This window comes from Neomonachus schauinslandi, chromosome 6, assembly GCF_002201575.2.
Source record: "Neomonachus schauinslandi chromosome 6, ASM220157v2, whole genome shotgun sequence".
NCBI lineage: Eukaryota > Metazoa > Chordata > Mammalia > Carnivora > Phocidae > Neomonachus > Neomonachus schauinslandi.
The window spans coordinates 144504077-144519609 of NC_058408.1; the positions used below are offsets into that span (position 1 = coordinate 144504077).

Consider the following 15533-nt stretch of genomic DNA (forward strand, 5'->3'; position numbering starts at 1 on the left):
CATATGGTTCTGAGAGCATGGCTGAAGTTTGGACGAATTCGGGCTATTTCGGGCTCCCTTTCCTGATACGGAGGCTGGCAAGCAGATACAATGGGGCCTTGAATCATAAATTCACATTGTTAGCAGGCAAAACACCATTTCCCTCTTCAGATTCTTGGTGGCCTGGAAATAGGTCAAATTATTTTAAGATTTGTTCAAGCTCTCTTTTTGAAATGTTGAAGCCAATTCTACTCCCTGTACATCAGGAGGAAGCCAGCCTACAAGGCTTCAAGTTCCCTTCCCAGTAGCCAGATCATCTGAACCTCTCCATTCATAGCACCTGCCATCCGCAGGACACCTCCCTGCTTGCAAAGCTTTGCCCATGCCATCCCTCGTTTGCTTTTCCAAAAGTTAAAACCCAGAAAGAGGGGCACCTGGGTGGCTCAGTCGTTAAGCGTCTGCCTTCGGCTCAGGTCGTGATCCCAGGGTCCTGAGATCGAGCCCCGCATCGGGCTCCCTGCTCTGCGGGAAGCCTGCTTCTCCCTCTCCCACTCCCCCTGCTTGTGTTCCCTCTCTCACTCTGTCTCTGTCAAACAAATAAAACAAAATCTTTTAAAAAATAAATAAATAAATAAAACCCAGAAAGATACGACGACACCTTCGAGGTCCCAGGAAGCAACACAGCCAGAGCGGAAACCCACCTCCCCTGATTTCCCACCCGATCCACCTGTCCCAGGTACTGCTGGTCCCGGCCAATCCCTGTGGCAAGGCACCAGTAGCCAACAATGAACCTTCCCAGCCCTGCCTTTCATGCCATCACACCAAACAGCACTGAGTCAACACCTCCAAGCACAGGAAACCATTTGGTGAGACACGAGTCTTAAAAAAATAAGCTGCGTGACATTTATTTTGTCTTGTTAACATTAATATCTGTAGAAACATTTTTTATTGTCAGTATAAAAATTAACAGGATTTATTAAATACTTTCTCCAATTTGTAACAAGTAGAATCAGTGTAATCTGCACTCATGTTGCATGGCTATAACAAAGTGAGTAGGTGTTTCCAAAGCAAGACACAGTACTTTCATATAGAACGTGAAACATGGCAACATTGTGATGACGCTGGTTATGAGGCCCAATCTTTTGGTGAGGTCCTGCCAGAATTAGACAGAAGCAATCCCTTAAAAAGATGGAAGTGTCTCCAAAGACTATCGGCAGAACAACTCCGTGTTTCAATTCTAAAAGCCTTCTCTAACGCCAATGAATCTGGAAGCCATTATCAAAATCCACTGAAGAGAATACAGGCTAATCTGATTAACGTGCAACTCAGGGCAGAAGGCCAGTTGCCGGGGAGGAGGACAGTGGGCTATCATCTCAACTAAGGTCCATCCTCAAGGAATGGATTAAGGCATCTTTTTAAGAGAACGCTGGTTCCATTTGTCTTGGGAAGTCCAGTTAAATGTTCCACGGGCCCAATGACAGAACTGCACAGCGAAACAAAATACTCTCTTATTAATGGGTTTGTTTCCTATCGGCATTTTTGTGGTGTAAGAACCACCATCTGACAGCAGAGCTTAAACAAATAAATCAAAACTTCATTTTCCCCAAATGAGTCATGTTCTGTAAATATTTCTCTTTTCAAAGAATCTGATAACTAGTAAAGTCCAAGCAATAGATTGACTAGTCCGATGCGCTGCCTGCAAAGAAATGCCACTTAAATTACAAAACAAAAACAAAAAAAACACAAAACTATAAATGATTAATTGTTTTGTATATTACCAATTCATTAATAAATTAATGTTATACCATTTTCCCTGAAAGCAAAAGTATTCTTCCACCTCTGCTCGGTGAAAATTAAGAAATTCTGTGTAAGAACAGCATTTAGCAAATAGCTATTACAAAAAGAGAGACCAATTTTCTAGGTGCATTGGGATATCCATTTAAAATCAATACAAAAAATAATTCCTTGTAAATATATAATATATATTTATACATAATTTGAATATATTTACATACATTCAGCACCTATATACTGCAATTGTGCTCTGTGTGTGCTGACATATATTTTCTCCAATTATTACAAAATTCACAAGGAAGGCAGAACCTAAGTTTGCCTCAAGTCCAGCTGGTCCACAGCCAGTACCCACAGTGGGTCATGGGCGCGTGGTGGCCCATGGCAGTCCATGGCCCCAGAAACATTCTTCTTCTCCAGGTGAAGATTACAAGTTTCCAACTGTATAAATTCTTTACACGTGTGCCGATTACTTTTCCAATTATTTACTCCTCTGATCCATATATACAAGCGGAGCCAACAAGCTCCTGGAGGCATGGCCTCCCTGCTCGTGTGGCTAGGTTCCTGGTGCTGTCCTGTGTGGGGACAGAAGGACAAGCTCATTCATGTTTTAACACTGCCGTTTACATGTGGATACTGAGGAAGGCAGGGTTCGTAAGGCATGGGGTCCGGAGAGAAAACAGAATCGTCTCCTGAAGAACAAGAACTCCTTGTGTCAGGATAACTAGGTGAATACTGTTCGAGAGGCTGACTGAGGTCCAAGTATTCCTGAAAGAAGGGAAGAGAGACGTTTTATTTCATCTCGGGTCAGGATAACAAGGTGAATACGGTTCGAGAGGTTGACTGAGGTCCAAGTATTCCTGAAAGAAGGGAAGAGAAGACCTTTATTTCAAATGCAGGCTCTCGAGACGCTCTATCGGAGTTGAAGATTCAGAGACCTAGCACCCCCCGCTCCCATAAAGATCTCCTCTAGACAACCCCCCCTTTATTGACTCTAGGCTGCCCTTAACCCTTCTCTTACAATCCATCATGAACAAACAAGAGGCAAGGAGGGAATGGGAAAATGCTGAGCACTCCAGTCCACTCACACAGACCCCAACAAGCGGCTTGCTACACGCCTCCTCGAGGGGGAGCACACGGTTCAAATCCGAGCCCCCGCAAAATGAAAAACACGTAATGTGTTATGGATTCCGGGGACCCCTTAAAATAGTTGAGACTATGAATATTTATTTTACGAATTACATTTTACTATTGCAGTCTCTAAGATAATTTAGGGGGAATCTGTCTCCATTCAGCGGGTAATTTCACAGATGTAATTCATTACTCTCAGAAGCTCTCCAAGTGGAAAATGTAAACAGGTTCAGAAAAGGCTCGGATGTACTCGTGTATGTTAAATCCATAATGGACTGTTAAAGAAGAGTTTGAAATTCAAAAGGATCTCTTCTGCTCCCTACAGCCTTTGTTGGGGTTGCTATGGAAGAGAGCCCCCTGGATGACCCAGGATAACATTTCCTCCAACTTATGACAGGGTGAGAGCCCACTGCCTGGTCTTGTGTGGCCCATGAGCAAAAACATGTTTTGAAACATGAGCTAAAATGTTTTAACATTTTTCAAGGGGGGGGGAATCAAAAGAAAAGTAATATCTCATGGCATTAAAATGACATAAAAGGACATAAAAGTCATACAAAATTTAAATGCTAGGGTCCATCAAGTTTTACCCAGAACATAGACACACTCATTGACATATTGTCCGTAACTGTTTTCTCGCCTTGACGGCTAACCTGAATAGTTCGGCTCCCAGAGATAAAAAAATGTTTACTATCTGGCCCTTTACCGAAGAGGTTCGCAGACCCTTGCTCGGAAACTCTGGCAAGATTTCTAAACCGAGGAACTTCTGGGTCTCACTCAGAAAAGAGCCCACAGAGGGGGCGCCTGGGTGGCTCAGTCGTTAAGCGTCTGCCTTCGGCTCAGGTCATGATCCCGGGGTCCTGGGATCGAGCCCCGCATCGGGCTCCCTGCTCAGAGGGAAGCCTGCTTCTCCCTCTCCCATTCTCCCTGCTTGTGTTCCCTCTCTCGCTGTGTCTCTCTCTGTCAAATAAATAAATAAAATCTTTAAAAAAAAAGAAAAGAGCCCACAGAATGTTGGGAACTCTACATTTTAAAAAGAACCCCCCCCCCAAAAAAATTGGAAAAAAAAAAAAAAACAACACTATAATTCATCACCAGGTTTGGCAAGGGAAAGAGTCCCCATCCAAGAATGGGGGATGTGTCAGTTCCAACAACATCAGCATTAACCGCACAACTGGAAACAAACACGCCCACCACATCAAAAGAGAACTTTTTGCTTACAATGATAAAAATGAAATTTTGTCCTAAATGGAACCATTTTTCTCAAGCATATGGGAATGATTTTCAGAAGGAAAGAAACTTCGATTTTTATATCCGTTAGACAATATGGCATTCTACTTTTTTATTTTAGGATGCTAGATGTAAATTTCAGTATGAATGGACCCACTTTAAATATAAATACATAAATAAAGAGCATTGAGCATGGACTTAGGACCAGTAAAATGGAACATTAGTGCTTTCCCAGTTTCTAAATGCAGCCATAAATGTTCAGATCTGATAGGGGGAAAAGAGGGGTACCAGTGGATTCCAAGTCTAGGGTTAAAGGAACTTACACTAGAAACAACAATTTTGGCAGGAGAAGAAAGTTGCTTTTTTTCCCCTTGAACTGTTCCTTTCCTTTCAACTTCTGAAGGTCAGCTGTATTCATTTAAATGCAATCTCTCCTTTTATCAGCTACAGTTAGACGCACAAGATAATGTTGCTGGCTTAAGGCTTCATATCACAACATTTGATTTAAAAAAAAAAATCATTCTGAAACTATTAAATGTATTTAAAAATACATTAAATGTATTATTTTTATTCAAGCAATTTTAACCTCTTTTTGTTGTTGTTAAGATAACTGGGTTTGAGGGCTTTTTTTTTCCTGTTTGAAGGAAGACTGCTTGCTGCACCCTCATTAAATATCTCAAATTCATTCATTAACAATTTTTTGTGGGATTCTTCTGACCTCGATGGGTTTCTCATCGTTCCTGCTCAGATCAGACACTCTCTACAACCACAGAGACCACTCTATCTGCATGCGGAAGCGAGCACCACCACGACTGAAATCACGCAGTGAGGGACAGAGGAGTGTTTCTTTCGTTGGTACAGATTATAAATATTTTAAAGAAAAATATTTTAACAAAAGGTAAAAGCTTTCACTTAAAAATCACAAGTCCCGGAGCACCTGGGTGGCTCAGTCAGTTAAGCGTCTGACTCTTTGATCTCGGCTCAGATCATGATCCCAGGGTCCTGAGATAGAGCCCCGGGTCAGACTCTGGGCTCAGCAGGGAGTCTCTGCTGGAGATTCATTCTCTCTCCCTCCCTCTGCCCCTCCCCCAGTTCCCTCTCTCGCTCTTTCTCTCTCAAATAAATCTTTAAAAAAAATCACAAGTCCCTCATTATACGAAACTGTGTGTACATTCACATACACACAGATGGAGACCACACGCCCCAGGCCATTTCCAGACAGGGTCACGGTGGACACTGCCGTGCGTGTGAAGCTAGACTGGCAGAACCTCACTGCTTCCAGCGAAGCCCACCAGTAAGAGAACGGCAGCAGCTCCTACGTTAGGAGCTGAATCCAAGCAGCACAGAAACCCAAGCTCCTCACACGTAAACCCAAACGCTGCTATTTCTCTCGCCTCCACACTGTCCAGCATACCACAACCTGGACCCACCACCCAAAGGCCACAGAGAGGGGCAGCCTCAAGTAGGGCCCTCGGTCTGGTTTCATGAGTCAGAACTCTCAAAACTGCCCATATTTTAACTCTGTCTGACCCCTGTGGAAAAACGATAATCTCTACCACAGACTCCGACGGGGGAGGTTGCATTGAAAAAGCCGCACCGGCCTCCCAAGAAAGGACCACAGGCTTCTGGAAGAGGGTGCTTACCTCATTGGTTGTGAGAGTGAGAATCCGATCCAAGTCTTCTACCAACTGTTTGAACGTCGGCCTCTGGGAGGGCACCGCGTGCCAACAGTCCCTCATCATCATGTACCTGGGGAAACGGATTTCCCGGTGAATTCATTTTGTAAGTACTAGGTGCGTGGCTATAAGCCAGTGTGAACAGGCACTAGGGAGATACGTCCTAAATTATGAACAGGTACCAAAACTTTCCAAATTAGAAGGCAGTTATTTGCTTTCCCCAAAAATTCACTGCTTGGGTCCTCTGAAAGGCACTTTGAGCTACAAAAACATCACTTCACCCCAAACGTTTTAGGAGAGTGTCTACGCCATTAAGACTTTTTTCTACGTCTTCGCTGCTGACTTGCATCTGTGAGTGACACACACAGACTAGCACATCTCTCTGGCACTCTGACATGCTGAAGGAAAAGCCTTCTAGGAGCAGCCCGGTCTCCAGTCTCTCCCCAGCACACCCCGCGCCCCCGCCCCCCACTCCTGCTCCCGACCAAAGCAGCTACACATTCTTCTCCCTGACCCTTTGGGTTTTATCTTAATGACTGCAGAGGACAAAGGTTCCTCAGTTTAAAAAAAAAATGAAGTTTGAAAACCACAACTTTAAGGTAAGGTTTTTATGAATTAATCTGCCATCCCTGGGCTGCACATTAACTTCCTGATTAACTCCTGGACAGGCCTAGGGTCCCAGGCCTTATCTTGATTATGGGTTTCGACAGACCCTCTATATTAGAAAAAGCAACAGGAATGACAGGCAGCACAATAAATACCTTTATATAATATACTATAAAATGTGGCCATTCATCAGATGTCCACTGTACAGTGAAAAGCACTCATGGGATTACGGATATAAAATCCCCATGAAATGATACACAATAGACCACAGTCTCCGGGACAATCACTCTTCTTAGTTAATCCGGGGGGGGGGGGGGGGGAAGAGAGACTCCCTTTCAAAGCACTGATTCTACTGCACAAGACGCATGTCACAAACACAACATAATTCCACTTGAAGTGTGGGGTAGGCTTTTCTCGAAACCGGCTCATGGTTTTATAGCCAGATCTGGGATTCTAAGGATGGCACCTGGACACATTCTCAATTCTCTGTGCTAAACTATGGGTAAAACAGAGGTAACCAGACACCAGTTTGCTCTGAAGACATGTGGTCAATGTCAGTCTAGAAGAGCAATTTTCAGTGTTCACCCATGCCCCCTGGCCGTGCTGGGGGCAGAAGCCGTGAGGAAAGGCCGTGAGGAAAGGCCGGGCAGGCCCACGGCTTTCCAGCTTGTGTATGAGAAAAGGCCAGATCTTTCTCCCCATCCGTCTAAGGAGAGACAACAGCAAAGCACAGCACGGTGGCCCAGGAAGATCACTGCGTCTCACTCTCGAAAGTCAGAAGCCCTCAGCCAGGAAGCCTAATGCCCTGATCTAAAGCTCAGGCCATACACCTCGGGATGATGTTCTCTCTCTTATGGCCGTCAGTGTGGCCATCCACCCCAGTCCTGGGATTAAGCCCAGAAAGCTTCAGCAGTAATTCTTCTTAGGGCCTGTATGGAAAACCCGGGGCCTTGGGAAACCCAAAATAAGTCGGGAGAAGAGTTAATGGCATGGTGGGTCCGCTGGGTATCAGGAGAGACAACGGTCCTTACAGTTCATTGGTGCAGTTTGCTGGCTTATCCATCCTGTGTCCTTCCTTAAGCAGCTTAAAAAGTTCCTCCACTGGAATCCCTGGGTAGGGTGAGCCCCCTAACGTGAAGATCTCCCACATTAACACCCCGAAGGACCACCTGCAAGGAAGAGAGAAAACAGTGTTACCAACCCACCTGAATCCCAAAAACCCAAATATGCCCAGTGAATAAAGTACACGCCCACTCACTTCTCATGTCCAAAGACAAATGGCCTGAACCCTCCGGCAGTTCATCCCACAGGCCCCTCCCTGCCCCGAAGGAGCATCCTCCCCAAATGAGGACAACGGGAGGGATGTTCCCATGGAATTTTCCACCAACAGACAACAGAGTTGGGGTGGGAAACCATCCCTCTTTTTTTCTGATAGAGATCGGGGGTGGTTGCTTTTTCATTCTGACACTCTCAAATGAAGTTACTCGTCCTTAAATGCAGTGTTAGCAACGTGAGGATCTCAGCTCCTAAGCTGCAAAGCTCTTCATGCTGCCGTCCAGCTCTTCCAACAGCCTCTGTGCCTGACCCCCCTGGACTGTGACCCACCAGTATGGGCTGTTGACCAAATGAGGCCCGCAAGCCAATTCTGCAAGGTAAACAGCTGCCCAGTGTGGCCAGTTGGAGCATCTGAGAGCACAAAAGGTTCATGACTCACTAGGGTCATGAAGGGAGTGGGCATCAGGCTGGGATGAGGATGATGGAATCCCGTGCCCCAGACGAGTTTCCTACAACAGAAACTGAAAACCTCTCTCAGGGGACCATGGGTACCTGACCTCACGGAGACCCACAGCTGGACTTTCTGAGCCTCGTTCCGGATACTCACAGTTCCTGGGATAATGGAGCCAAGACTCCTGCATTTACCTATATCACTGAGGCTCTTGACACACACCCTTCCTGACTCTCTTCGGGTTTGGGGTGAGAAATGAAACTCTCCCCAGTTTTCTGTAGAGCAAAAGTGGGAGCACAACGCAGACAGCTGACTCCCTACAAAACTGGGACTTGTAACACCTTCCTTCTAGGGCTGCTAAAGGGGCCCGGCTGCGACACCATGCCTGCCCCGGGGAGCCGCCTGGTCATGTAAATAAAAATGGCTCAACTGATTTTTTTTTTTTTTTAACTTTTTATTTTGGACTAATTATAGACTCACAGAAACTTGGAAAAAAACAGTACAGAGAGATGCTCTGTACCTTCCCCCCGGTTTCCCGCCAGGGTAACTTCTTCCAAACTAATTTCCAACGCTAAAATTCTAAAATATCAGTTGGAGCTTGCCCCTCCAACTGATATTTTAGAATTTTAGCGTTGGAAATTAGTATTTTTAAGTGTATCATAATGGGAATATTATATAGTTTTCACTGTTTCTGTCACGTCATCAAGGGTGCCAGGCCGAGATCAGACCTTTTCAAAGGATAAACAGAATACGCGGGCCCCGTGGAGATCACCTGAGCAGACTCTGCCCCACTCAGCCTGTCCCCACGAGGACAAACCTGAGATAGGGGGAGTATGACAAACCACCCTCAAGTGGGAAAAGTTTCAAAATTCCTTCTTTCAGGGAGCAAAGAACATGCCAATGGCCTGGCAAATGAGACAGCAGCTTTGTAGTCGTGGATCCGTGAGTAAGTTGGGGTGGGGGGGGCACTTCCGCCCTGGCGGGACGAGGTTCGAAGTTACACCTCCCGTGCACTTTGAAGCTGGGCAGATTAGTAACAGCGCATTGGTTACCAGCCTACCATAAAATCCGTCCTTTCTAAGGCCGGCTCCTGCACCTTCTATCAACGTGTGAAATACAACAGACACCAAAGAATGAAGAAAGATGAATACCGTATTTTTGCAGCTCAACCCGATGGCGAAGCCAGAGAGAAGGGAGTTACTTACACGTCACTCTGGTGGGTGTACACTCGGTCAAAAAGGGCTTCTGGGGCCATCCACTTGACTGGAAGTCGCCCCTGCAAGCGTGGGGGAGAAAAGGTAAAAACCACTAGATTAAAACCAGTTTACTTTTGCTGGCTCGACAGGCTGTGCCCTATTTGAGAGCTGATACTAACGATTTTCACTGGTCAGTCATGAGAGCAGAAATAAGGTCCAGCAGGGCCTACACATAACATGTAAGATGCACAGATTGGGGCACATGACTACAATGCCGTTTCTTTGGACTCTCATCATCCTCGATCTCCCTCGAACACAGACACACCCTGACCACCTTCTAGGCAAAAATTAATCCAGAAACTCCCAAGCTCTAGTCTTGGCTAGGGAAGTTCTTGACAAAGAGCCTGATGAAGACCAGAGAGGCTGCCGATCATTCTATATACAAGGCTGTTTCACATTTACTAAAAGTATCTTAAATACAGCTAAAATTTGCTTATTGAGAAGTCTGTCAAGAATACAGCAAAAGAACAGAGATAAAGGGCAGAGGAATAAATGCCTACTATCTTTCATCTGGAACATTCCGTGCCACCACCATCCCTCCCTCCGTCCCTTCCACCACAGTGCTGCCATAGACTTACGTTTGTGGTCTTTTTGTAATAGTCTATATTGTTGATATCCCTGGCCAGTCCAAAGTCTGCTATTTTCATGACATTGTTTTCTGTTACCAAAACATTTCTGGCAGCTAAATCCCGATGAATACACTGAAATCAATAAAGAACTCATTTCAAAATGTTTCAAGAATAAAAAGAAAACATACTCACTTCTTACAATGCAGACAGAAAGTACATCTTAAGTCAAAAAATGGTATTTCTTTTCTAATTAAAAGTAACTAAAAAACCAAGGCCCCAATCATTTCAAAGAGCAAAGAGACACTAAGCAGCCAATTCTCTTTTACCTGCAAATGACCAACAACACTGGCGTCCTTCCTAGCAGGAGATCTGTGCTAGATTATTCTAAAATCTTTTATCTCAACACTTAACTCCCTCGCCCTTTACAGCCAAGACTTTCAGAAGAGCTGGTTAAACTCCAGCACCACTTCCTCCTTACCTCCTGGTCCATCCGCAAACATTGTTTCCATCCCTGTCCCTCCCAAAAGTATATGAGGAACCTCTTGTCAGACCCAAGTGAGCTCTTCTAATGCTTCAATGTTAACCTCTGCAGCTCCGGACTCTGTTGATTTCATGCTCCTTTTAAAAAAAACGGTCCCCACCCCCACCCCCTTGAGTTCTATCCCCTCCCTTCTCTTGGCTCACCCTCTCAATCCAGCTCCTCTCTTCCCCTGTCCCTCAAAATAGGAGAAATGTCCCATTAATTTTGTATATTTCCACATATCCCCCAGGCTTCTATTCTTAGATACACACAAAGGATTTGCAAATTCCTACCTCTCTCCTGGGACCCTCACTGTCATCTTCCACAGGTTATGGGACATTTCCACTGTGACATCCCTTTGGCTCCTCAAATTCAAGGTCTCTGCTCCCCTAATTCTTACCCTCTTGGGTCTCGCTCAGGCCAAGAAGTATACACCAGAATTCTCGGCACAGTACTCCCAAATTCTGTGGACGCTGACTCCCACCTGCCTCTGTAATTTGTCCACCCCGCTGTGTCCCCACTACTAACCACACTTAGCCCAGGACATCACCACTGCCCACCCCCAGCCCCATGGAGAGCCACAGTGCCTGCCTAACCGGTCTCTGCGCTTCCAAACTCAGCCCCGCTGCACCTGCTACGCTCCCCACAAGTTGTGTTTCTAAGAACTGACCATGTCCTTTCCCGGCTTATATCATGACCAACGCCTATCTGTCTAGGCCCAGGCCCAGGCCCAGGCCCGGAGGACACTGGCCCACACAAAATACCTGGGGGGTGGGGAAGGGTGGTGGGTGGGGGGGATGCAGACATGCTCACCAGAGGGCAGCTAATTTATAGTTCTGATACTCTTCGGTCTCAGAAAGGTCTGGTCATTGTAACTCCCATTTTTCCTTTCTACAAATGATACACTTTTGCAGAGTGTTATACTTCAATGTCACAAGATTTCATCATGACACATGGTAATGAGAATTCCCCAATCATCAGCCCCTATTTTTGGAAAAGGCAAGGTCTAAGGAAGTGAACAAATATCTCTACCAAATGCTTGGACACAGCCTCGTGTGTTAACTACTGGATGAAGGAGAGAGTCTTATCAAGCCACTTGACAAGGGTGAAATGGGGCTGGCTGTAGTTAGGGACTTCACGACACGGCCAATAAAAAGGAGCAAGCCACACTCTCTCTGAAGAATAAATTAGGAGCTACTTTTTCCAGCCCACCGCCCAACGATTCCTTGTTTTTAGACGCTTCTGTGGCCCCCTGGATGGGTGAAGACCAGGAAAGGGAGAGCAGGAAAACCCCACAAGTAGGTATGCCTGTGCCAGAATGGAAGCAGGAAATGTGAGAGCTTCCAGAAGCCGCCTGGGGATCCGGCCGGGGCGGGAGCCATGCTCCTAGTTTGGAGGCCTCTTCAAACTGAACTTCCAAGCCCTCGGCCAAACTCTCCCGGCGGCGTGCTCCCTGCCGACATGAGCTCTGTGCATTTGGCAAGCTGTGTGGTCAGAAGAATTTGGATTCCCACACGCTGGGCTCCCACCACACATGAGGGCTCAACTCAGAGATACTACGACAGTGACCTCCATCATCATCCTGGCAAGAGCCAGGATCGAGCACCAACCATCCCACGATGCTAGCAGACACGAACGCCCACCCTCTGGGCTGAACAGTAAGAGACTTGGAACCAACACGCAAGAAAAAGAAAATAATTAACATCAAGCCAAATTCCCATCATCTGCAGAAATCAGAGCTGTTTTCTAGGGCAGAGCTGACCATTTACATAACTAGGGCCCTCAGACCATTTGGTATCCATTTCTTAAGTAAGCGGAGATCCACGGGTCACTAAGGGAAGGAAGACTAACACCCCTATGGCCCAGACGATAGAATTAAATTCCCATGGCAATCTCATGGGTATGGTTGCACCCATTTCACAGATGGGGAAGCTGGAGCCTGCTTTAAATAACAAAAACAACACCCACTCAGGTTTAACACCTTGGAGTAAGCTGAACTGGTTTTGGGATTTGGTAAAAAAGAAAAATTAGTGTACTTTGAACTAAAAACAGCAAAGCTTTCATAATTTGTATAAGGTTCAAATACCCCATATTACCTTGCTGTGTTCTGTATACATCATGGTGTTTCTTTACTTGCCCCCCCCCCCCCCGAGTTCCCCACAAACACTTGCACACATGCGGGCACGCACGCACATATTTAAGTGGCTCAAGGACAGGCCCTGCGTGTTCATCTCTATATTCCCAGCACCGAGCACAGAGCCTGACCCAGTCAATGTTTACTGAGCCGAATTCATTATTGCATTCCATCAGTAATGAGCCAGAGAGCTCACTCAACAGTTCTTTAAGCGGGTCTCCAGCAAGCTCATCGCCGGCGGCTGTGAGGCGTGAGTGTGAGCAGGCCCTTGCCCTGCTTCTTCATACTCCACTGTCAGGAATAAGCTGTCCATCTTTGGAAGCAGGCTCCACTCAAGGGGACCATTCTTAAGATCCTCATCTATGGCCAGTTTCAAACCTGTTCTATGTCTTCAACTGCAGGCCATCTTCTGCAAAGGGCTTTGGGACCCTTCAAGGCCCTAAGGACATACAGCTCCGTCCCTTTTGGCCCACTCTGTGTCTGTGAGCAACGCCCTGACACAAGGCATCTTATCGGTCCTCCCCACCATCCAGAGTGAGGCAGGGATTACCTGAGAGCAGGGTGGGGGAGGCTGGGGCGCAGGGTGGGTGAGTGGAGAACCAAAGGGCCAGGTCTGGGACCAGCGACTTTTCTCTGTGGACCTAGGAGTCCCCATCTTGGAAATGAGGACAATGACTCAGGCACACCTGGCTCAAACGTGTCCTGGCACCTCCCAACAGTCCTCAGCATCCTTATCCTAAAATTGCACCTACTTCAGAAGTGTTCTGAGGTTATGGATGATACTGTATGTATAACACTCACCCTGTGCCTGGCAGATGTTGAGCTCTCAAAAACTGGTACGGATTAATAATGGGAATTGCCCCCTTTCACAAAGTTCCCTCTTCACTATTCTGAACAGTTCCAAAAGAGGAAGGATCTCGGAGTCCTCGGGGCTGGGGAGCAATGGGGAGTCCACAGGGGCTCCATGAGCCAGGTGCAAGGCACGTTCTTCTCTCCCATTCTGAGGAGAATGACACTCTGCCTTCCTGAAACCCATCCTGTGGACTCTGTGAACCGCATCCTGCCTTTTCTCTTGCCTCTCTGTGTCCCCTCAGCCTCCACTGCCATCAGGTGCTTTGCGCCAAGCTCCAGAAATTGAGAGCTTTTTCTACTCCCCCTCATCTCTGCCTCTCCCCGGCTAGATGACCTCCCATGCCTTGGAACTGCACTTCCTTTGCTGGCTCCCAAGGTCTTAGCCCGGCCCCCAGAGCTTCCTGCCCCGCACTGGCCCTTGAATGGCTCTCACACGTGGTCAAAGTGCATCCTGAACTGTGCACCAGAATCTCTTCCCACCACCCTCTCCCACCACCTCCCACCCCAGAGTCTTCCTCATCCTGATCAGCTGCGCTACCATCCGATCTCTCAGTCTGGAAATCACTAACTATCCCAAGAGCAAAATCTGTCCAAAATCAATCTTCTTATCCGGTGCCTTGTGGGAGCCAATAAACCCTAGCCCAAAACACCAGCACCAAGCTTGCTGAGCAGCACAAGACCGAGTGAGCTTTGTGGCACAAACCTGACCCCGTTACCCCCACCTCGGTGGCCTGCCACAGGCCGAGAGTGCAGCCTACAGCGCAGTCTGGAGGCCTGGCCTGGGTCCATGAGGCCCCAAATGAGCTCAGCCACATCTCGTACCCTGCTCTCCGCACCCTGTGTCCCTCCTCAGAAGCTGCACACAACTGTCCCCCGGGGGGGGTGCTCACCAGCCACCTTTCCCCCTGAACCCCCCACTGGCCTCTCACAATTTGTTTCCTGCACAGCACGCCTCTCACCCTTTCCCATCTTTATTTTTATTCCCACGCTTATTGTTGATCTCTCCTGCTGTCACCCGAGGTTCCTGCTCCAAGAGGTCCAAGGACTCCATCCATTGCAGCCACCCGCTACGGAAGCCTGACCTGGGGCACGAAGCACCAGAGTCAGGAGCGCTCCGGAATATTCGCTTGAAGGATTAATAAAATGACCAAGCCGGCCTTCCTACTGCTTCTGTATTAACAGCAGAGCCCTGCTGCGTCCAAAAAACACTTCCCCCCTCCCACACGGGGAAGGGTACAGAGGGGCCGGGCCCTGGGGGGTAGCCAGCCCTCCCCCTGCCCCAGCCCTGGGGGCCCCCTCAGGCAGCCTGCAGGCAGGCCACGCTCCCTAGGGTTTAGGGAAAGCTACAGCAAAGGTGAAACAGAACAGTGATGGTCCGTGTGTGCTGGGATCGCCCGTCATGCCGGCTCTCTCTTCACACACCATCTCCAGCCCAAAACACATACTTTGTACGCCTGAACCATTTAAAAGTGATTGCACACCTCACACCTAAACACGTGAGCAAACATCTCCTACCTTAACACAGGACCGCTATCACCACCCCCAGATTTAGTATCGATCCAATCATATTATCTAATGTAGACCCGATTCAAGTTTCAGTTGTTCCTAAATGTTCTTTATAAAAGCTGCACCCCCCAACCCTGAACAAGGCCCAGTCCAGGGTCACGCATGCACACAGGGTTTTCCACCTGTCTCTTAAGCCTCCCTTAATCTGGAACTGTCTCCCCAGTGGTTTTTGTCTCTCGTGACGTGGACATTTTGAAGCGATGTCTTGTCAAATGTCCCACATTCTGGATCTGATCCATTTCCTCACGTCAGAGACCTTTTCAGCTGGCCTGTATTCCTGCACACGTACACAATCTCAGGCACAAAACTGCTTCCTAAAATCTACAGGTTAAGAGCTTTTACGGGAAAAAAAGAATCTGAAAAAGTCTTCAACTCTGGCCTCTCTTGAAAATCAAAACCAAACAAAAAGGAAAATAAAAAGCAGACCAAAAAACAGAATGTGTGGGAGCTCTGGCCATGTTCCAACACGGCCACAGAAGCAGGACCTGAGCGGCAGCCCC

The 15533-nt window shown here is 47.2% G+C and overlaps 1 protein-coding gene across 4 annotated transcripts in view; it reads right to left on the reverse strand.

Annotated features, from left to right (window-relative positions):
* Positions 1-859: 859 nt before the first annotated feature.
* FGFR2 (fibroblast growth factor receptor 2) overlaps positions 860-15533 on the reverse strand; it is a 97397-nt gene continuing 82723 nt past the window's right edge. For all 4 annotated transcript variants that reach the window (XM_021703826.1, XM_021703822.2, XM_021703824.2 and 1 more), the window contains 5 exons: positions 9971-10093; positions 9342-9412; positions 7442-7579; positions 5772-5877; positions 860-2538 (listed from right to left, as the gene is read on the reverse strand). In XM_021703826.1, coding sequence (XP_021559501.1) covers positions 2374-2538; positions 5772-5877; positions 7442-7579; positions 9342-9412; positions 9971-10093 — 603 coding nt within the window. In that variant the 3' untranslated portion in view covers positions 860-2373. The remainder of the gene's footprint in view (positions 2539-5771; positions 5878-7441; positions 7580-9341; positions 9413-9970; positions 10094-15533) is intronic.